At 39.9% G+C, this 23982-nt stretch overlaps 1 protein-coding gene and 1 long non-coding RNA gene across 6 annotated transcripts in view; one reads left to right on the top strand and one right to left on the bottom strand.

Moving 5' to 3' along the window:
- Nucleotides 1-12804: 12804 nt before the first annotated feature.
- On the bottom strand, nt 12805-23359 carry LOC122861636. Of its 2 annotated transcripts, none has more exons than XR_006374516.1 (3): nt 23314-23359; nt 21938-21966; nt 12805-13690 (listed from the first exon to the last, which is right to left on the bottom strand). It is a non-coding gene; the product is annotated as an uncharacterized LOC122861636 (long non-coding RNA). The 2 variants fall into 2 exon arrangements; XR_006374517.1 differs by lacking the exon at nt 12805-13690 and adding an exon at nt 19795-20591 and having other exon boundaries at nt 23314-23349.
- Nucleotides 23360-23422: 63 nt separating this feature from the next.
- Nucleotides 23423-23982, top strand: part of cdin1 (CDAN1 interacting nuclease 1) — a 52450-nt gene continuing 51890 nt past the window's right edge. For 3 of the 4 annotated variants that reach the window (XM_044166329.1, XM_044166328.1, XM_044166331.1), the window contains exons 1-2: nt 23423-23556; nt 23813-23940. In XM_044166329.1, the coding sequence (XP_044022264.1) occupies nt 23554-23556; nt 23813-23940 (131 nt within the window). In that variant the 5' untranslated portion in view covers nt 23423-23553. The remainder of the gene's footprint in view (nt 23557-23812; nt 23941-23982) is intronic. The other variant, XM_044166330.1, reaches the window with a different exon arrangement.

Below are 23982 nucleotides of genomic sequence, written 5' to 3'. Positions count from 1 at the left end.
TGAAGTTGTCAGGCAATGGAAGGAAGAGTACATGGGGAACATAAATCACACAAGTATCACAATGCAGCACCTCCTTCAACAAGATTCCCTGGGGAAGGGTCTGGGCAGACTTAGATCCTGGACTCTCTCACAGCTATGTAAATCATACCTGCCCTACTAGACCCTCCACCAGACCCCAACAGCCCCCTCCAGACACTACTCACAGCTCCCCTGCTCAACTGTTAATTCAACCCAGAAATCGCTACAGCCACAGAGCCCGTGGCTCCAACCTAAGTCTCAGAGGAAACGCTCTAACCCCAGCCACAAAGCTCCAGACCTCTAACCTCAGCTCCTACGCTGCAGCCCCGAGCCCTTAGCTGGAGTCACAGTTGGGAGGCTGTAGTGGTGGGGTCTTAGTAGCATCTACCTCAAAATCCTACATTAATCATGAGTCCAAGATCTAGCCCTTGAGTCTCTGTTTCAGTCCCTTTTCATAACTCAAAGCACAGTGTGATAAAGTGAAGCTGTGATATTAACTTCGACTCTCAGTGCCCGAAAAGCATTACATGGCAATACACGTTAGATGAAAAAATGCTGGGTAGGTAGGTGGAGAAAGAGAAAGAAGAGTTAAAAGTTTAGCTTCAGAGGCCATGTTTGATCCTTCCAGACACTTCATTGGGAGCCCAGCAGGAGGAAAAAAAAGAGCTGTTGATGGAATGCAGCCATTTGGTTGACCCTGTGGCCGTGTCAGGGAGGAAGGCCGGAGACAGGTAGATATATGGCCAGTTTGTTATTGTGAATTCCAGATCCTGTGATTATCTCTCACTCTCGACTCTCAACCTTCTGGAGTTTTTTAATCTGGGGATTCCTGAGACAGTTCACTCGCAGTGGCTGACGTCGCTTCTTGCTCACCTTTCTCTGACCCCCCTCTTGACTACCCTAACGCTGCACACACGATCACACACACACACAAACTGCAGGATTCCCTGTTTAGGAAAAAAGAAAAGAAGGGAAAAAAACAGTACCATACAGATTCCAGGGCCAGGGTCAGGTTTCGTTTTAATGTCCGTTTGCATGTGGATGGGGGGCTGTGGGAGCGGGTGGCTGGGGAAGAACTGGGGTTAGTGTGGAAGGGTGTGGGGTTAGCGGGAGTTCCCCATGGCAGCCGTCCATTCTGCACATACCCCTGATGTCACACAGCTACTTGCAAACTGGATGACGAGAAGCAGCTTTTTACTGCCACTGAAGTCGCTCTCCTCACCGCTTATGGAGAATTTAAAATACTGTTAGCTGTAAAAGATGGTGATAGACAAGACAAACATAAGACCCCTGATAGTAGAAACTTCTAGACAAAAGGAATCAAGTTTCTGCACCTTTTGCCAAATGAGAGGCTGCTGATTGAAACCAGATAAGGTTCAAATGGAACTGTTAGGTCCAGTAATGAGATTCCCCGAGTGTATGTTTGGATTAGATGATTACAGACCTTGCCTTCCTCCTCACAGTCACTCTCACATGCACATTGACACACATACAGACACATACATGCATGCAGGCACACACACCAACAGTGAAGTGTTGAGCATTAGGCTATTGTAAGGGTATGAGTTGATGAAAATGGTGAAATACAACTTTGTCTTCCTGTCTGTACTTTTATAGGGAGGTGTAGCAGAACAAAAGGAAAATGGGTTATGAAAACAGACACAGCTGGCAGAGCCTAAACAATGGGCCAGCTGGTTCTTTTTGAAAGTAATGATCCTCACGGCTTCTTGCAGACGTGACGGGGTCTGCAGAGTTACTAATAAAAGTATAGATAAGATTAAAAGAGTAAAACTCAATAACCGAACCTGCATGTCAGACAGACACCTGCTCTTGTGGAAGTTAATGTCAGGTTCAGGGCATAAATAGTGCAATAGTTCTTATTTGTTTGACCATCCCTGAAAAAATATTTTTGAATCAACAGTTTCAATATTTATTATTTAAAATGTTTGTTTTTTTTTTTTTGATTGAATCTGTTATTACACAGCCTGAATCTCGGCTATAAATCTTTCATTCTACCGATGTGCCTGTGCACCCGGGCGCTCTGCAAAGTATATTGACATACGTTGAAAGTTTGTAGGCTTAAGTATTCAGAGAAAAAATATGGCGTGCATAATTAGGTGATGTTTCCATTTTTTAACTGCTGGGACAACACTGTCAGAGGCTTGCAGCAGCTCACTTCAATAACGGTGTGTGTGTGCATTGTTCTTTTGAAAAGTTTGTCACAGTGACAGCGTCACCGGGGTTTTTGACATCGCCTGTCATGCTGAAGATCTCTGCTGCCTCTGTTGCTGTCACTCCTTATCAGCACTCATTTCTTAAGTTTATGCTTGCAAATATTCAAAAACCATATTACCATACCTACCGCTGCCAGGGGGGCAGAAATGAAAGGAGACAATAATCTCTCTCTTTCTTTATCTGCAAGCTATCCTTCAGCAAAGTATTCAGAGCTAGGAATTTTCAGCAGGCTTATATGAGCGAGAAGGATATTAATGTTTTGATAGTCATCTTTTTTTTCTAAAATGATCCAGCTTGTGTTCTCTATGGCAAACACTCTAAAGTTATTCTTTTAATACTCCCCTAAATTATTCTATTTTACCTCAGGTTAAATGGCAATGTCACAAAAGAGCGTATATAAAATGATTAAATACAACACACAATAGTTTGGGGAGTGTGGGGGCGGCTTACATGCACATTTAATTGCATTACAAGACAAACACTTAGCACCATAATGCAGAATCACAGCAGTACAATTTCACAGTGCTTCTGCACAAAAACATGCTGCCTGGCATGCATTTTAGCATATCCATCACAATACTCCTATCTGCAAGGTGCAGGGTAACCTGATTTAAGGGCAACTTATTGGATTTGTGGGAGGGACTGAGAGGGGTGGAAGGGAGAAAAGAAAAACAAAAGGGAAGGATTAATCACGATGCAGTGGCATGACAGTGCCTACAAAGGCGGCCATGAAACAGTTGCTTGACGAGAGAATGATTGCAGGATCTGCAAGTAACTGGCTGCCACCGGCGATGTTCTTCCTCCAACTCAACTTGTCAGGTGTAATCATTTTGTTAAGCTTAATGTTTTATGCAAATTCACTTGGGGAGAGTTTTGTCAGGGGGCTGGTTGTTGTTTTTTTGTTCCTCTGTTGTGTGATGTATATGTGGGTATGTATTGTGGTTAAATGTGTGTATGATGTTGTGTGTGTCTGTGTGTGTGTGTGTGTGTGTGTGTGTGTGTGTGTGTGTGTGTGAGGGTGGGGGTGGGGTGGGGGTAGTATCAGGCAGTGTGCGTGTGTGTGGTATTGTTTTTTAAGCACTCTGAAAATATTTGCATTCCTCTGAACCCTGCCTGTGTTGCCCTGATTATTTCCTGTATGCATCAGGGTTTTCTCTCATGGAGATCACACGGCTCAAGTCACATCACACGCTGCCTGAAGAGGAGGGAGCTGGTGCTCACCAGAGCCTGCCTTCTCCAGTCTGCACTCTTTCAATAGAGAGGATAAAAGAATCAATGAGGAGAGGAGAGGAGAGGAGAGGTCCGATATGTTCCTGTTGTTTCTTGGCTGCAGATAGCTGTTGATTTTCCGCAATGTATTGACACAAAACTCAATGTATTGGCATGGTCTCATTATGATATATGAAGGCAGGTGACCCATTTGTATGTTTTGGACTTTGAGTGAAGCCAATGTGGACTTTCAAGGTGACCAAGAAAACCCCAACAAGCGTCCATTTGTCCTTTCAATCGGTGTGTCAATATCAGTCGGTTTTCCAATTCTGTCACCCCTCATATATTACAGTAGGTTTTTTCCAGTGCTATTTATGATGACAGTGATGACAACAATACTACATTATCACAGTTTTTAACAGATAACAGGTCATAGATCTTTAGTACTGGCAAGAGAAAACACACTGTATTGGATATGTGCAGCCTCACAAGAGCCTGCAGACACAAACACCCAGCCACACTAACTCCCTCAAATCAAAAAATGTTTCATCCATAAATATCCAAGGTAATCATCTCTAAAAGCCAGCAGAGGGAGAAGAAATGCATTGGCACGGACCAAACCTAACATGGCCCTCAGGTCCTCTTTATGAACTCGTGCCTTTTGTTACTTTTATTGAGCTATATCATTTTTTATGGTTCATCATCATCATCAGAGGATCTCATGTGAGAATCAAAGCCTAATGTCAGTGTTAAGGGAAGAAAGCAGTCAGGCTGAATGCGGTCTTAGCCCCGGGTTTCATTTTCAATCGTCCATTTCCCCCCCCCACACGTGCCTTAATTCGCTGCCAGATGCGATAAAACGGATGTAGCACATGGAAAGCGGGGTGGCTGTCTTATCTACAAGATGATATTCACTGCCTTGCCTTTTTTTTTTATCACCTTTAAAACTCCCTCATACTTTTACACAGCCGCCTGAATCATATGGAGCAGGTTCACTCTTCTACACTCTCCTATTTCAGTCAGACAAAGACAGAGGAGACAGATTTAAATTCATCTACACTTCAGTGCTAGGAATGGAATTTGACAAATTGCTCATTTTAATTCCCCAAAGAGTATATGCCCCTAAGCTTTCACTCTATAAGTTTAGGTTACATCTTTTTCATCATTGTCTTGAATTGAAACAGTTTTGGATGGGAAGTCGAATGTTGATGATTCGTGACTTTGAACATTTTTTTTGTGTCCAAAAAGGGAAAAGGCTGCATGACCTTTAACCATTGGTTCTGTTGTGCATCTCCCATGTGCATACAAGTCATGGTGAAAATATTTGTTTAAACTGACATGACCTACAAAGAGGGAATAATAGTGCAGAGAGGAAAAGGGAGGGAGAAATCTATAAGCCTGTTTTAGGTTATGTTTAACTATGTTCACCCCTTTTTTTCAGACCCAATTTTTCTATCAGAGAAATGACTCTCGAACTTATGGTACTATCAACATGTATAATCTGAAACTGCCACCTTACACTGCTAATCAGACATCTATCAATCTATTTCAGAACCTATTTACTGTGCTGTGCAACTGAGATTAACCCACTCAGTGTTTCAGAAATTATGACTGTCTCAAGCCATTAACCTGTTGCAACACTGCAACCAAAGGCTACTGTAAGTCTAAACATGGGTGATGCCAGAGGTACAGTACACACTTCTCTGTTTCTCATCTGAGTGAAGAGCTAATGTGAGGGTTGTTATGGTGGGAACGCCACGTGCCATCTGTCCCTCCATTCGTCTTGTCAGCATGGTTCAGTGGGACAGTTATTTAGAGACTGGACTCAAGGAAAACAGTTCAGCAGAGGAAATTACATTCAGGATCAGACATACTGAATGTCTACTTCTTCTCCATACTCTTCATATAATCTGTGATGTAACTACTGTATATTTGCTTAAAGAGGAACTGCACCGATTTTACATATCAAAGTCTGTTTACAGCTCTTGGGGAGTACTACTGTATATGTGAAATATACAATATACAGTAATGTTGTATATAGCCTTATGTGGCTCCAGACGGAGCTGCACAAAATCTGATAAATTGCCTCAAATTATGTCACTTGAGTCAACGTTGATTGGGGCTGAGGACTACAAGTTTGAAAGTGAAAAAATTCTGGGGGTGTGGAGTTAGAAAAAAGAGTTTACCAGACCTCTGTGGCCCACTCCCCATCTTGTGCAACAAATGTTAAGTGGCAATGACAAAATTGAGGAAAATGCATATAGAAATACACTTATAAATTTATAACTGCAATATGCAAACGTTCATGTTATTCTAAAGAATAGGCTGAGATTCAGAAGAGAAACAACCTCAGGCATAATGTTTTTTTTCTTTTTGGACACACATGCAAACTCAAAACAACACATGCACAGATGCACACAAACATTCTTTCTGTACTGAGGTTAATATTCATTCCTTTTGCTAGGTGGTTCTGATGTACCTCCACCCATAAGTAAGCAATGAATAAACTGTAGCTTCTAATAAACACTGGACGGTGTGTGAATTGGATTTGAAATATGGTAATGAGAGTGAGTGCGTATGCACGTACTGAGCTTCGGCTGGACCACCAAACCAGACCAGAGAGGACAAGCAATGTTGCAAATGACAACAAAGGACTTCAATACCACTGCACAGGCAACAATAAAATGGGATCCATGGGTGCAATTACAGAATTACTAGAGTGGTGTAGTGGCTCTTTCTCATTAGAATATTACCTCTGGCTCCCAACAGCAAGTTGAACCCCATTAAGATGACCTTCACTGGTACTGTGCTCATTAAAGAACGCTGAAATGCTCTTTTTCATCTGTGGCCATAATGAGGGGACCAGTGTACATATCAATATGGAATTTTATCGAGAAAGGCCCAGGCTGCAATTATAAGGACCTTTTTGAAAAGTTCACTTCTATTATGTCCCTCTACCACTGGTAATGACATTGTGACCATACTCGCTCCTCCAGTAAGTTAATATCAAATATGAAACCAGATATCAATGGGCCCAGAGACTGTGTGTGTGTGTGTGTGTGCATGTGTGTGTACATGTGTCTGCATGTAAGCACTACCACAATGTAAGCAGGCACGTCCTTCATTGCATTGTCTTTAATCTTTTGATATTACAAGCCATTCATCATTTCATCCTGACACCTTCATAAAATAAAACATACAGTAATTAATTTTGTTAGACGTAGAGAGAGAGAGAGATATCAGGAAGGAGGAGATGAGGAGCGGTCTATGGAAAGATGGTTTGGGAGTCCTAAATTAAGATTAAACTTAATGATAGTTTATGAGTCAAATCTCATACAAATTTACTTTATTTTCAAATTCCAGATGTGTCAAAGGGAGAGCAATGAAGCCAATGGAGATTAACATGAATATAATCTACAGATTGCATGCTTGATTCCTAAAATACATCTGATTTCTCATTTATCAATATAAATACTTCAGATTATAATACAGTTTGACTGCTAAATTCACACACTGATACTGTAAATGTCAGTTCAGGACATGGATACTGTAATATCCATTCAATTACTGTATATTGTGCTCGCCTACACATGGATTCAGGTTTGTAAGTAGCATGGTATCAATCTAAAGTATATTATGTCAGGGCATATTATCAGCGTATTACTCACTCTCTCTGAAGCACAACTGGTAGCATATTATCCACTATGGAAATTAGACTTAAAAGCATTTTGGATTCTGATTCAAAAGTGTACAGAAAAATATTTATTTAATAACCACAGATACTAGAAAGCATTCAATATAGACTAGAATATGGAAAATGTACAGTGAGAACTGTAAACTGTGTGTACAGTATACTGCTTTTTTCCACGAGATCCTTAATCCATCGCAACCCGCTTCTCCCTGTCAGTTGTGGGCTACACATCAGCCTGTTTCACACCGCTATGCTCTGAACCCTCTAACAGTGCTGCAGACAGCGGAGATGGATGCTTACACTGTGGAAAGTATGAAATTAAAAAGAAGAGTCTGATAAATTGACAGCAGGCACCTCAGGATAGAGAAGCAGGAGATGGAATGATCAACCTGACTTGAGGGTGGAGGGCTGGGCCGCTGAGGAGAGGCTGATTGATATACAGCAGGGTAAGATGTTTGGCTGTAAAAATGTGTGCTGTGTTGTGTGTTCTTTGTTTCATTTGGGATTTACATGTTTATACTGTATGCACACTTTTTCATAGTTAGTTATTATTTAAAAGCTAATAAAACTGACGTACCTGCATGAATTGCCTTTATACAGTTTAAACCGTTTTTTGATGGTATACAGAAATGAATTAATTAATGGTTTTGTATTCTTACATGTATATCAGCACATTTTGACATGAATAATAACTTTTTAATGAAAGTTGTTGAAGTAATGACCCTTTCACCTAAAAAAAACAAGTTTTATAAGCTACTGGGATTGCTTAAAGGTTAAAATGTTTCTAATCAAAATATCTTAAAGCCATGCGAGCCAACAAAAAGTCAGAATATGTATCAACTGGAGAGAAAAACTGCCATTATTCCTTAGTGTAGAGATTGTCTGAAATGCTGCCACAGGCTTATAGATGCCAGGAGCATTGTAGTTTTTCTATGTGGCTGTAGATATTCCTGGAGCCTTCTGCTACATACACAGATAGACTAAATCCAAAAATAAGTCTTAATTGTCACAGCAGAGCCAAATCTTTACTCAAATATTATGATATGGGAAAAGAATGCCTTTGTTTAAATTTCATGACTTCAGAAATTTTTGGAGGATAGATCGCATCAGCACAAAAATACCGTTGGGAAACATAGCTGAATATTGAAGTCATATTTCTGAATTCAGTTTTCCACTGTGTTTTCTCCACCATACCAAAAATCATTTTGATGGTCTCAGCTAATGTATCTGTATATGCCTGAACACATACAGCCTTGTGTTAAAATGTAAGCGGCAACAGTCAAGACATTACTGTAACTAATTTCCTTAGACCTCCACTTCACAGCAGCAAATGGTGAGGATGTAGTGGCCTTCCTCCCTTCCCTTCCTCTTCTAACAGTGGTAATCCCCCCCCCACACATACTGCCCGGCTGCTCACCCCAGCACAGGTGTTTCCCATTGCCAGTCACAGTCCCTCTCACCCCAACACCAACATTGTTTTAAGGCAGAGGACTCTGGGCTCCTTCCACAGGCTTCTGACAAGCCATCGGGCCCATGTTTATCTGCGCGCATAAAACTGCATGCATCACAGTGTCTACTCACTTAGCCTCTAGGGACAACACATGGTTTTAACATTAGTTCATCCCCCTGAATGGAGTAAAAGAGAATCTGTGAGGCCTTTAGCCATCATAGGAGAGAAATAGGACAGAGAATGAAAAACAGACACCACTGTATCATCATTCACTGAATAAAGTACTTGCTTCACAAATACTATATAGAACAAGTGCAGTGTGATTAGGCTGTTGCTATACCTGAGTTAATGGGAGCGGCATGCATGCAGTCATCTTGATAATTGAATCTGAGTGTGCCCCGAGGTGGCGCAATCTTTATTTCATCAGCTCAAAGCAGTTTATTTCATTAAAATGTCTACTTGTCCATCAGTAAGAACCTGTTTCTTTTGAGATAAGCTGGCGGAGTTCATCATAATTGCAAATGTTTGCACATAATGTAAAGACCTTGTGGGGTCTGGTATTCTTTGAGATGAAAAAGGTTGTCATGCATACAAATCAGAACAAGTGACAGTAATTCCCGCCAACATTTTTCGATTAGTGGCAATTCATAAAGAAGTGTCAGAGTTGCTCGGACCTGCAGGGTATTATAATTTGGCCCCACGGTTTGCTTTAAATCTCTGCTTATAAAAGTATTCTAAACATATAGTTTCCTCTAAAAATAAGAAATTAATTAAATTTGTTTTTGTCTTATTTCTTTTAAGTGACTAACATGTCAACAATTTTACTGGACCAAAGGCAGTTAGGCATGAAAATGAGTCCTCTTCCTCCATCAATTTTCGTTTGAGTCTCTAACTTCTACACATTTACAGTATGTACACTAATGTACACAGAGGATCACACATGTATGCACACACACACATACACACACGTCTACACCCCACTCCCACTCACATCTCACGGTGTAGTGGCTGAGAGGGGACTAACTGACAGAGATTGCTGGGTAATTCAAGCCAACATGATTGACTTTATGATCACTTTAAAGTCCCAACTAGTCTTTATGCTTTCAAGAAATGCCAAAAGTTTGCAGCACAAAAGTGGCAGGGAATCAGGCATGAAGGGAACAAGAGGTAGAAAAACCCTACAACTGCTTTCACTTCAGAGCCCACCTCCCTCCCTTCCTTCTTCCTTCACTCTTTCCCCCTTGGCACTTTTAATGGCATAAAATTATGGGCCTGTAAGAGCGACAACAACTGTCTAGGTTTAAAACATAATACGTTGACAGGACTGACACGGCCATTTTCTCCTCCTCCATTAGCGTTGAGACGTGGCCACCTCCGTTTGCTCTAAAAGAACCAACCACAGTGGCAGGCCATAGTTGTCAGACGTCACTTCCTCTATCATTACCCGCTGACATGCTGGCTGCTGCCGCTTTCATACTGACACACAGAAAAAATATCAAGCAGTCTTAAAGTATTTCAAGAGTGGTCTCTCCTTATTGTTACATTAACGCAACACTAATCACTAGGTGGATGTGAACATTTGGAATCATCAGTAAGTATCAGAACAGATATAAAATATTTGGGGTCTTGGGAGAGAGCTACACAATCACATTCAATATAGAGAAGAAGAGAGTTCAGTCCTTCATGGCATTATTGAAAATATTGTATGACCTCATTCCTCACCCATTGTTAGGTTTTCTTATTACTTTTCTTGTAAAATTCAGCTCCTTCTCAGCCATTTGTTTGATAGTGTAAAGTAAGAGATGCCAACACATTGAGCACTGGATCAGGATTGATTACCTGATTGAATGGACAACAATTATGATAAATAAATAATAGTGAGGCTCAGCTCTTAGTACATTATTTGCAGAAATGAAAACTAATCAACAACTTGCCTTTCAGGCTGATGTTCATGAGGGGACTTAGTGACTGTAATCTTATGAAAAGATTATAACCTTCTTCTCACTTTGCTTGTTAGACCCAGGCAGAGGCAAACTGTTTATGGGCACTTTAGCTATCAGGAACACTGACCTCTGTTATCATAAGTACCTAAAATGTGTCATCAGCACTCCCAATGATAGGCCTACTGTAAATGTTATGTTGAGAAACCTCCTCCCATCCTTGCAGGATCCCAGGTCCAGTCTAAACCTTGTCTCAGCACTGGTGCGGTGACGATCCGGAGCATGAAATCCGTCCCACAGTGCGAGGGCCTCAGCTTCTATCTGTTAGCTAAACATGTCGACCACATTCTGTGCTGTTTGCTTCTGCGGCCTGAGAGAGAGAGAGAGAGAGAGAAGAGAGAGAGAGAAAGAGGGCGAGATGGAGAGAGAGAGAGGAGAGAGAGAGAAGAGAGAGAGAGAGAGAGAGAAAGAGGGCGAGAGGGAGAGAGAGAGAGACGGAAAGATCTATAATTCAAATAAACAGGAAGAGGATTATCACTCATAAGCTGCATAAGAACTTCAGTGGAGAATGTTGGGTTTGCTGAGACCATAAATAAACAAGATCTCTACAAAAATAAGAGAAGGGCCTACTTGTTCTGGTGTCAGCTTGCTCCAGCTTAATAAGTATGTTATTGTTGCTCCAACTACATTCTCCCTTACATGCTGTGTTGTCCCAGTAGCACACTGTAGCAGAGCCAAGGCCTTTGTTTAGCTAATGTCCTGTGGTGGCTTCTGATTGGTCTAAATGACCTGTGACACCTCATTAACTCTTCAAGTTGGCCTCTCTGCATCATATTATTAATGGCAACATTGAAAACAGAAGCCATATTAACCACCTCACACTTAATGGTGTTGGTTTTGATTAACATCACCAACACTAAAATGACAGTGAGGGTAATGGGAACTTTGAACAGGACCCCTAATACACACACATGCTGTAAGTATGCAGGCTTGCACACAAAACCACACACACATTAACATCTTCCCTATCTTGGCTGATATCATCTTACCAGGGATTTGGGTGGTTATCATAGTGAGCATGAAAAATAAGACTGAACGGCCCAGGAAGCCTCCACTGACTTGTCTATATGGAGCCTCATTAGGGACATTGATGGATGGGCTATTGCCACCACCAGGCTCTCCCAGAAAAGCTCTGGGTATTATTAGTGTTTGTGTGTTTATAAACTGACACTTAATTACAGGTACAAAATCATACCACATACATTAATGAGTTACGGCCCATTGAGTATAATGCAGCCTGGATATTGAAGAGAAAGAAGAACTGGAATTACAGCACTGCGTCCAAGAATTGGTCAACGCTTGATGATTTAATACACAAATGACAAAAGGAGAGACATAAATAATGTGTTTGGAGATTTATACAATCATTTATTGGGTTTTACTGCAGGAAATATAATTTCTGAGGCAACCAAAATTAGAAGCCCTTTCTATTGGGAAAATAAATAAAATTAAACCCTTTGAAAGTTGAAATACAGCAACTGGCAGAGTATTTGTATTTACTCTTTTTTTTTTCCATCTGTGGGAAATTAAGATATTTCTCTTCTGTCTTCTTGTTAGAAGTTTTAAAATGACCATCCAAAAACCAGAGAAAATTGTAAAGGTTATGTTTTCAGAGAGCTTTTTTTTTATCAGAATCCTTGCTAAAAAATAACAGTAAAAGAGTAGAAATCACAGAAAAATTAAATGCATGGTCACTATTTTGTTTTCCCATTCCCCCAAGTTGCAACTATTCAGCTTGAGTCCAGATGCAAACACGAGCACATTCAGCCAGCAATCTTGAGAGCAAAAATCAATGCAAGCATATCAGAAGCAGACCTGAAGGTTTCTTTAAAAAATCTATCACTCTGAGAAATATATAATCTACAATACGTCTTGTTTCATATATATCAACATAACAATAAAAATAAATAATTATTAATATTATAAATCAATTTCAAACATCTTCATTAGAATTTACTGCAAGACATAGCTGATTATTATTTTGCTAGTGAGCTCCATGTCATAGAGAACTCACTTCCCTTCCTCTTCACACACACTACTGTAGTTGTGTATTGGATTTACAGCTGATAGTTTACTTTTATGCCAGAGGAGGTCATACGATATGATATTTTCTGTTTCCCAAAATGGCTTCAGCCAAGGGCCCAGACATATAAAAACATACTCCTGACAGCGATACATTTCACGTGATGACACTACTCTGAAACAATCTCGATATTGCCTTTCCCTGTCATAAACAAAACCTGACCACAGTTCTGTTCACCGCTGTGTGTGTGTGTTGCTGTTGATTTGTCTATCCAGTATGTGTGTGAAGGGGGAGGGAGAGAAGAAGAATGGTGGAGGGACATGAAGACGAAAACTCATAGCGGTAGATGAAGTAAGTAGATGGGTTCACTCTGGGGAGAGCAGTGGGAATGGCTGTAAAATGCACAACTCCATGGTAACTGAAGGATTGTGGCTCTGCTGAGAAAAGAAACGTGAGAGAAAGGGCGGGAGACAGGAAGGAGTGAGGAAGGAGAGAAGGCTGAGAAAGAGAGAAAGAAGGAAGAAAGCGAGAGGAAGGGAGGCAAGCAGACAGACAGAAAGGGATGGAACAGACATGGGGGAACTCATGGCAGGTGCTTCATCATCTGCTAAGGCATTGTCAGGCCGCCCGTAAACAGTCATTGGGCTTCTCGAGGGAGCAACCCTCTTCATAACTAGCACAGGTATAAATCTGCCTCTTAGCCACTAAATTAGACACATTCTTGAGAGAGTCTCACTCTGCAAGTGCTGCACAAACCTGAGGGAAAAAGGAAGACAGAAAATTAAACTAATCCACCGAGAGTAGTAAAGGAGTTGCATGAATAAGGTATAGCCTGTGTGAATTTAACCAGATGGCCACTTTGATCCATATGAAAAAGTGTTCATGTTTTCTTACGCAAAGCGCTTATGAATAGATTCTTTACACTGAGCAAGAATTAATTTCCCCACCATCTCAAGAGCTGTCATTGAATCACGTGTAAGTGCCTGCTGGGGCTCAAAGCCGAGGGCCAAGTCCAAGGTCTGCGCTCTGTCACCTCGTCACAATGTTTATCCTTCATTACGACTCTGAAAACACAGACACACCCATGATTTTTTTCCCCTCAATGAATTTTTCTAACCTATGAGGTGGTGACATTGTGCGACAACATGACACTTGGTTATTGTTTTAACACTTGCAGGGGTTGGTGTAGGGAGAAAAGGTTGGGGTAAAATGCACCAAGAGGAGTGATCTAGTGTTTTGAGCACATAAAGTTTTACTGCATTTGTGTGTGTGTGTGTGCATACTGTATGGTTCAAGCCTGTGAAGAACATTACATTCTAAAAATAGGACAGGAGAGGGTGATATGTGGACTTCCACTAAAACATTTTATTTGATGAAATGTAAAAAAAAATCTCTATATAAAAAACCCTAATTATAAATAAACTGTGACACATACACATATATATTCAGTATATTCGATAGATAAAAATACACACACACTTTTACACAACATGAAAAAGGCAAGTAAGGTAAAACAAATCAAAGTGTACAAAAATGATCTTTGATAAAGGAAAGAATTGTTTACATGGTGTATATTTACATGCCATATCTGCTCCGCTGAATGCTATCGCTGTTCTGAACAACTTTTCTGAAGTCGGAGGTCAAATTTGTCATCGAAAAGTCCTGCAGACATGACACTGAAGTGTGCTGCTATGTGTTGTAACAGGATGCTAATCTCCTAAACACTCCATCTGTATTTGCTAAAACATTGCCTCACTCTCAACCTGTTTGCTTAAATGGCACTTCACTCGCTCATGTTTTCAAAAAGGTATCCTGTGGGTCAAAGGAAGGAAAAAAGTAGGTTAATGTGGAGGCATTTCTGTGATAGGTAATCAGTGTTTTATGAAAAAAGTAGCATCAACTGTCAACTGTCTTTATGATGAAGCTGTTTAAAAAAAAAAAGTAGGCACAAATGAAGACAACCTTCATGTATTAATCATGGACAACATAATAATGGGAATACTTTTTAAGCCTCTCACTTGACAAACAAACATTATTTTATCATTCAAACTGACTTTTTAGTGATACCAGTATAAAAGTAGATAAGAGAAACAAAAAAACATGATGTAATTAACACTAAGTCTACAGTGGGATTTGAAACAATGGACTGTATTAATCCATGCTTGCAGTCTCAGCCAAGGCTTTGTCAGTTTAGCGCGACTATTTTACTAGTTTCCCTCTCAGAGAGAATCTCTAAAAAAAATCCCCACGGGACTTTTTAACATTCTAATAAAAAGATTTTACACAGTGGTGTGAGTGTGAATTTTGGGGATGATGCCATGGAAAAAAGAAAAGGAGGTGAGCACAAGATTGTTAGTGAGGGACAGGAATAATAAAGGCAAGGTGGTGAGCATATTCTACTCATAAATCAAGAAGACACCATTTAAGTTGGTTGAATCATGCTGAGTAATACCAAAATGATGCCTGAAATCAGATTAATGCACTCTCAGTAAGTTAATGCTGCTGTGCACTTCAGTATAAACAAACATTATTAAAATAAGCAATCATGCTGATGTGAAAGTTTTAAACAAACTTTAAAACTGCATTGATTTTTCTGCAAAAAGTAAAATTTTATATTCATATTTGTTGTTATTTAAGAAAGTTTCATTATATGATTTGATTAATCACACAGACAATAGTGCATACTAAATCAACCAAGCCATAATCAACCTTTGATACAATAAGCCAAGTGCTGACAGAAATAATCCACTGGCCACCTTCTTAATGAATAATTGATGCTCATCTTAACAGGCTAATGAATGAATGTGGTTTGGGTTTGAGTGATAGCCCTCTCATTGGAGAGCTATCCCAGGAGGGATGGGGCACTGGAGTCGGAGGTGCCATCTTCTATAACCTGTATAATTGGTCACTTGACATGAGTGACTTGACTGTGTGTGTCCGTGCACCGCCAGTAGAGACTGACCCTTTTACCCTATTGTTTATTAGAACTGTTCCAGGTTATCACACCAATTAGGGCTGGAATAACAGTGATCAGGAAAGGAAAACAAAAAGTACAAAAATGCATACTATTAGCCAAGGAATGGAGGATCAGCTCAGTGATGGCAAGAATATGAGAGTACTCTTTGACCTTACTAAAAATATTCTAAAAAGAATAAATAATCGAGGAGTAATTATAGAATGGGATGAAAAAAAATCATAGATGCAAAAAGGTTTTTGTTTCGTAAAAGTGCATGCAGTGTATCTCAGCTAAAAAAAAAAAAAAACAGTGTGGAGAGGTGACAAGGCTCCCAAGCTGTTCCCTGTGTGCATTTCTGTTGGGCTTGTCCAAACAATCATACTTACATTTTAGCACCATTATGCGCACACCCTTTTTCCACAGGTCTGATAACATTCTCACTGCAGTTTCGGTGTGGCACTCTGACTAAACAATACCTTATTGACACGAGCTCTGGCCTCACAATAGCCACAAAACATCAGGGTTCCTGTTTTTGTTGACACTGTTTGAGCCCTCCATTGAAGGCAAAGCCACTGTGGACACAGCAATGCATAATCGGAGCTCTCTGTCATACAATACAACAAATCAACCCTTTAAATGTTTGAGCATGATAAGGCAGAGAGAAGGCACACAGAGGGGGAGCAGGACGAAGACAGGGGGAAGTCAGGTGAATGGAAGAGTGGAAAGTTGATGGAAATGGAGAGTTAAGAGAGACTATGGAGTCGAGCACCACTAGGGGACAGTAGTAAGTCATGGACGGCAGCAGGAGCTGTGCGCGTATATGTATGTGTGTGTGTGTTTGTGTATGCATGTGAGTGTGTGTGCGGCAAACAGTGAACAAAAGACTTTCTTTGTTGCACTCTCAGATAATAAAAGAATTCAGAAATAGCTACTTGACTGCTTTAGAAAAGATCTTGACAATGCGTTGGCCCATAATGCACAGGAACAGCTCCAGATTTACATAATCATATGTAATGTAAACCACTACGAGGCTCTGCAGCCAACAAACAAACTGACTGGGGAGAGGGTGACAGAGGGAGAGGGATCCACTTTCCCCTATGGACTTTATATATTTACTAAAAGTACATTTTGCTTCATCTGCTCACAACAATAGGACAACATTTGCAAATTCTGCAGCCTTGTGTGCTGATGATTCAACAGAAAATAAGCTTCTCAGGTATACCTCTAAATATACGTCAAGCACAGAATGAGAAGCACCAATTTTAAGCTGTATTTTTTTTATTTACTTAAAATGATTTCTAGCTTTAATTATTGCATTTCCTAAAGAAAGCACAACATTTAATGCTGATTCCACAGGGAACTTATATCTGGCATTAAAAAGGAAGTCTGTGTGTTAATGAGACACAAAAATACAGGGACCTTTTCTTTGACCACAGATCAAGATGAATGGCCAGAGGATTTTACGCTGTTACTTGAGGCATTGCTACTTTTATCTGTTCTCTTTGTGTTGTACGTTAAAAAGGGTCATTTATTTGGTGACTGCTTAAACCAGGGAAGTTAACACATCCACATACCTCTGACGTTAGATATAACTGTCAGGAGGGAGCCAGTGTTTCTTTTTTTGCTATGGTAACCGAGGACGTATATTCAAAACACGCTGCCTCCTCTTCCTCCTCCTCCTCCAGCAATTAAAAGCAGAACAATAACAATATTCACCAATGACAGCAGCGTCTGTACAGTAGTTATGCCCTTCGTTAGTTTCACAATGTTCCTCATGAATTAGTTAAGTCTGTTAATTGCACATTTATTACACTCAAGGCCACAGAGAGTTACACTAAATGGCTCCGGAATAAAATAACACTTGAACATGTATAGGAATCATGAAAAATATATTAAGCTTTTAGATTACAGCTTAACCTTGTGTGGCAAAAATAAGTCTTACACATTTTATTTACTTGCTGTTCTGTCTTTTAGAGGAAAATGGAAAATTCTTAACCAATCATTTTATGAAGAAAAAAAGGGCTAAATTCCCAACTACCACATTTTACTATAGTCTAAAAATATTGTTAACAATATGTATGCCTGATGAGCAGGACTGAGTGAAAAATCATAGATTAATAAATGACAAAATTTAATTTTTAACAACTTTATTTTCAAGAAAAAATAAAGTAAACCAACAGCCCTAATATTCCAATATTTACATTTGTCTCAAGTGCTTCCAAAACAACATGATAACGATCATATTTATTCAGAGACATGAAAAAAAGGCAAATATCAAAATCACCAAGCAGCATAATCTCTTTGTGTTTACACTTTATCATCGCCTTTTCTGATCTCCAGCGTGTTTCATTATGGAGTGACGTTTGAGTGACACTGTGCCGGCTGTCACAGCCATGTGCTGAGGTTCCCTCTCATTTCCAGCACCAACAATAATAATGACTATTCTAGTGCTAGCCCCACTATTTGTGTTATTGTTGTGGGGTGTCAGACACAGGCCCTGACGTTTGCTATGGTATCAGCAGGAGTGTACAAATACAAACACATTTGCCTGAGTTATTGACCTTTATCTCCCCACTTTCTTGACAGCCTTCTTCAGTTATTGACAATACAAACACATGGGACGACGCATAACCTTTCATTTACAGAGCACTCTCTCTCTCTTTTTGTCTCTCTCTCCCTCTCCCTTGCTCGTTCTCTCCCTCAGTCTGTGTCTCTCTGCTTTTGCAATTTGTTTAAATAAAATGGGGCAGACAATGGTACTGCTCATTTCTGCCATTTTTCTTTCACTCCAAATTTCAGAGGATAATATCATTAGACCAATACAATGGCTGCTATTCAGCCTTAGATACACAGATATTTCAAGTATTCAATATAGTTTTGACATGCTGACATTAGAGGAGAGTGTTGTTTCCCTATTTGTTTGCTTACAATGTCGATTCAGTCATAAATATTAGATTCCTAAGGCAAGATGTTTGTCTTTATGATGTTCAAATTACCACAGAAATATATACATGATCAGAGCAATCTAAACAGGAATAATATGCAAAAGATGCACAAATAAAAATCATTTTGAAAAAAAATCATTGCTGAAAAATAAATATTTACAGTGTATATATGCAGCATTTACATTTATGTTTAAACACATAGAAAAGTATATAGAGAGTAGTTTTATTTATGCACAATGAGGAACAACATAATTATTCTGAAAATGCGACTGAATCCATAAACCCATAATAAACAGAATAATTTACAGCATCTCAATACAACGTTGAATAACAATGGTCATAAAAACCACTAGTATTCCACTAATGATTCTCCTCCAGGATTTATTGTGTTTTTCAATGTGTGTCCTCTTGCATTTCAGCGTGAAAAATAGCATACATAAAATACGGGTGTCCCCAGCAGTCAGCCCCTCTGCAGGTACTTCAGAGCCCCAAAATTAAATTTTAAACAATCCAGACCAGTGTTTGGTGACCATGGTTAATCATCAAGAAACAAAGACATCAAACAATATTTGATAATGAGAAAAATGCCTCCAGGATATTAGGGGATGGGGGGAGAGCACAGCGTGAGCCTCGGCAGCAGAGCTAGGTAGAGAGGCCAGACCAGACACAAGCCGCATTCACATGTCTGTGTGTGGTGATGGTGGGTGTCTGCGTGTGTGTCTAACACACAAAAACCCCACACACGCATGCACACGTGGAACAACTTCTATCTCATGCACATACACACATGCATGTATGTACACACACAAACACACACCTCTTATGGAGTTAAAAAGCCATTAAAACATTGCCTCTTTTTTTAAAGTTCATGACGAGATAATTAGAATTCAGTGTATGGAGCCAGTGGTGAGATTACAGCTTTGTGAAATTGTGCTACATTTTGAACTTCACTGCATCACACCTCAACCCAATTATCTGCAGTTAAAATGGCTTAGTGAGGCTCCAAACTGTGACTGACAAAAAATACAGACGAACCAAAAAAGTTTTCTTTATAGATAAAAGTGATTATTTTCCCCAAATTTTCTAAGAGGCTAAAAGGCTCGCCTTCTATTTGACGTATCATTCAAACCAAATATTATTATATTTGGATGATATTAATATATCTTAAAAGTGTATTCACATATACTGGAAATGAAATATTTTAAATTACTATTTTAAGTATTTCAAATACACATCATTCTTTTTTTTTTAACTTAAATTTGTGCTTTCAGTAATAAATGCAACGGAATGGTTTCATTTTTCATCAGGCCAGTGTAATTAGTGCTAACTAAAATAAGAAGTTGGGCAGACAGGGGAAGGGAGGGAGGGGAAGGAGTGTTGGGTAATGAGGAGAAAATGTGTTTTTCCCTCTTCCTCTGTCATACTATTATTGGGTTATCCTTGATTGACGCAGCGTTAACGGTCTGGCCAAATCGAGGCAGATCCAGCAACCTAGTCCGAACGGCAGCATGTGCAGCCACCTTGGACATGCAAATTGCACCCGGGCAACCCGTTGACTATGATTAATGAGCCTGGGCTGCAGCCTTTGTTTCCTCGTGCAGCCGTTTAGAGTGAAATACAATCCCAAAATATTATCAATCCCCTATTAATCCAGTAAATTTGTTCACACCGCACATGTTGTTTTGAGCAATTTACAGCCAAATGTGTGCATGTGTGTCTGCATGTGCATGTGTATATGTTATGGGGGTGAGCACAGTTGCATTTAATTACATGTCCTCTAATTAAATTCATTAAAGGATAATAAAATAAATGGAAGAAACAGCTTTGAAAGCTAGGGTAAAACACATGTGTCTTGTCTTCCGTGATGTAAAATATGGATGTGGGATTTTCAGGGGCAGTCATGCTGTTCAGGGGGGAATGCATGAATCTGATACCTTGCTAATACTACAGGCATTTCCTGGTTATGGCTTGCCTCATGTTTAAACTGTGAATTTTAGAGCTGAGATCCCAGACTCCCTGAAGATTGGAGCGCAATTCTGTAGTGTAGAGGAGTGAAGTCACTGACTTCACAAATGGAAAAAAAAGAAACATTATGACAGTAATGCTGACAATCTAGTGTAACAAAATGCTCTCTCTGTATGGTGGTAATATTACTATGGTAAGGAGGGACTAATGTGCAAGACATGGGAGGATTTGCAATTTCCCTAAACTGCGTGATGAGTAAAGGAAATTACACAACCTCACAAATCTTAGATTCATTGACTGAAAATGCTGTCAGTAAAAAAATATTTTTCATGCACACACACATTTTCTTCCCTGCACAGCCACACACTTTCCCTCTGCTGCAAGCACAATGTAAATGTTTTCCAGGCATTAAGGTATATAAGTGCCATTAGTGGTACAGTGCTTAGCACTACAATGGTGTGCCGAGAGCAGTGGAGCAGAGATCAGTGCAGCATCTCCTGGATATCAGAGGGAGACATGCTTTGTAAATTCATCTCCCACTGTGAGCAGGCTTCACAGCTGGTTAACGGCACTGTGTGTACCACTGCCCTGTTTACACGCAGCCTCCAAAGCACTCGTCTTTCCCCCTTTCCCTGTATCCCCTCCATTGCCTTGCTCTCTCCTTTAGCTCTCATCACAGCCCACTGTGGCTCTCATCGCCATCAAAGATGCACACAAACTGATTCAATGCAAGGGTGTGTGTGTGTGCGCACACAGGAGTACATACACACACGAGCAGACACCTACACACAACAAAATCTCTGATTCCCTTGCTTTTGGGGCCATTACAGTACACTGCCTTCCAACCCCTTTTCTGATTTTTATCTTTTTATACCATCACATTACACTGATCCTTTTATACCTATTACACAAGCGGCTCCCCACCAAACCCCCTGATCCTCTGATACCTAGATGAGTAAACTGCTCCTCCTGCCCCTGACCTCAGCCCTTTGTAGCAATCAGACCAGACTTCCTCAGAGGCCCTGATCTTATCTGGCCATACCAATCCCACTACACAGCTCCCTTTTGTAGCCACCACAGAGCACTGAGCCCTTTCAGACCCAGGGATTGTGCCGGTGAACACACAGCCCCAGACCTCAGCTCATCTCAGACATCATACTACACTGCTCAACAACAATGAGCTCTATTTTGTGATGCACCACAGGTCAGATAGCGACTTTCTGCTCACCGATGCATTGTTCACCCACAACAGAGTACACCAGCAATGTTGTTGTCAAAAGAATACAACATAGAATTATTTGATAATGTCACAGGCTTGCCGACAATAATGACAGTTTTAGTTGAGATTTTTTTTTACATTTTAAGGCTAATTATGTGGTGATGATTATGTTGTTTTATGTTAGCAAAATAAAAAACAAACAAAAAAAGAAAAATGTGAAACTCACCATAAAATGTATTTGAGACTTCCCTGCATCTGTATGTAAAGAGAGAAGGTTAAAGAAAAAAATCTATTAGGGTAGACAGAGGTATAGCACTGCTCAGAGACTAATTACACAGCAATGCCATTGTAAAATTATATTGATCTCAAGGGATGTATTTGACAAATTAGGTCTTAAAGATTTTAGTCCTCAGTGTTGTCAAAATCAACACTCCAGAACATGAAGCAATCATATGGTTCAGAGGGAAATAAAAAACAAAATAAATCATTAATTAACTATTGACTATTTTCCCTCAAATATCAGTTTGCATTTGTAACTATTTCTATTGAAATGCAAGCAGTTTGGAGTTACAAATGTTACAACTGTTATTCTTGTATGTTTTACAAATCTCCCAAGTCTTTTCTACCACAGTACTCTACAGTATATCATCATCCTTGGTCTAATTTACATATTTCTGCCGGGGGCATTTAAAGCACTATCTTCACTGGTGAGGTGAAAGGTGTTGATGATTCTGGAGGCCCACCACTGGGGATGGCCAACAAAAATTCCTGCAGGTTGTAGAAAATAATTAAGAAAAGCCAAGACCAATATTCTCTCAGGGGGGCAGAATTCCTGTCTACACGCCTGATTCAACCACTGCAAATGTGATAGAATACAGTATATACACATTAATGATGTGTCACTGCAGTGGAATGTGGTAAACATTATATATTAATATTATCAATAAAATAATGATGAGAACACTGTTTTAAATGGGCATTTCTGTTATGACTTCCAATTGTCCAATTTCAAGTTAATTCAAATTTGAAGAAAGAGGCAGAATTAAAAAAGAGCCTAAGCCACTGTAGTTGTCTGCTCCATGAAAGCCAGGGGAACATATATCAGGCTTTGCTAGTTAATCATTAAATAAATAGTTTATCTTAGATTTCTGTCTAAGCCCTACGTTTTAAGTTGCATTCGACTGTAGGCTGCAGTACCAAATGCACATACAAATGTGACCATGATCAAAGCAAAAGAGCATGTCTTTTGGGGAGGCATCATGTTTAAAGCAGGCTGTAGGCAGCCTATTTTGTGTCTTTCGTCTTCAGTAAGTGCAAAAATACATGCAAGCACAAAACTAATAGGCTACTGTCGTTAAAAATATTGACACATAAATTGTAGTAAGTAGTTGTATTTATACTGTACTTTACATGGGCTACACATTCACAAAGGCGCTCCCTTCTCTCGCCTCCTCTGTGTCACTATTTCTGTCACTCTCTCTCCCTCTCTAAAATACAACTTTCCCCGTCCGTACAGTTTAATCATTTTCATTTTTTCTTTGTTCTGTCGGACTTGAAAGTAGTCAACGAGCGTTGCAGGAGAGCCAATGTCATTTCTAGTACCTGCCTTTGTATCGCTTGCATTTGACACGAATCCAGTGATGCTTCGGAGATGCAGTGAGTGAGCAGCATGTCTTAGCTGGACACCGCTCGCTTTCGTGCTGCCAAGTAACCAATCACCTGCTGCTATACTCAGCTCCATGGATGAATCGACCAATCAACGCGCTGCTCAGACAAAAGTCACCTCTTCAACTTCCTAGCGGGAAGCCGCTATCAGGAACTGTCCACAGGCAGCAGTGATCAATGGTAAACACCTGTTTTCCATGTTATCTATAGTTCTAGAGTCATATTTGATAATGTGTCGCATAAAGTAGTTATTCAGTAATCCTTCGAAGAGGAGTCAAAATGTTTTATTTTGTGATATGCGTTTGGTGTGTCGCGTTAGCCGTAACATAAAGCTAAGTTTGGTTAGCAAAGCAGGTACAGCTGTTTTCGACAGCTGTCAGATCACATTGCTACAGGAGCATCCCGTTAATCAAACTCTCACTCTTTGTTTATACAGATAGATACAGCAGCTAATCAAAGGAAGATGAGATTATCCCGAGCTGAATATAAAGAGATAGTGAGATGGACTGAACAACTGAGACCCACCCGCCAATGTATGAAGATGCTGAAGGAAAGATTTCCAAAGTAGGTGGTTACACACTGGACTGTATTTATTTTGTGAGATTC

This window comes from Siniperca chuatsi, linkage group LG15 (assembly GCF_020085105.1).
Source record: "Siniperca chuatsi isolate FFG_IHB_CAS linkage group LG15, ASM2008510v1, whole genome shotgun sequence".
In the NCBI taxonomy this organism is placed as follows: Eukaryota; Metazoa; Chordata; class Actinopteri; order Centrarchiformes; family Sinipercidae; genus Siniperca; species Siniperca chuatsi.
The sequence above is the reverse complement of the archived record's forward strand: the minus strand, read 5'-3'. Positions and strand labels throughout refer to the sequence as shown.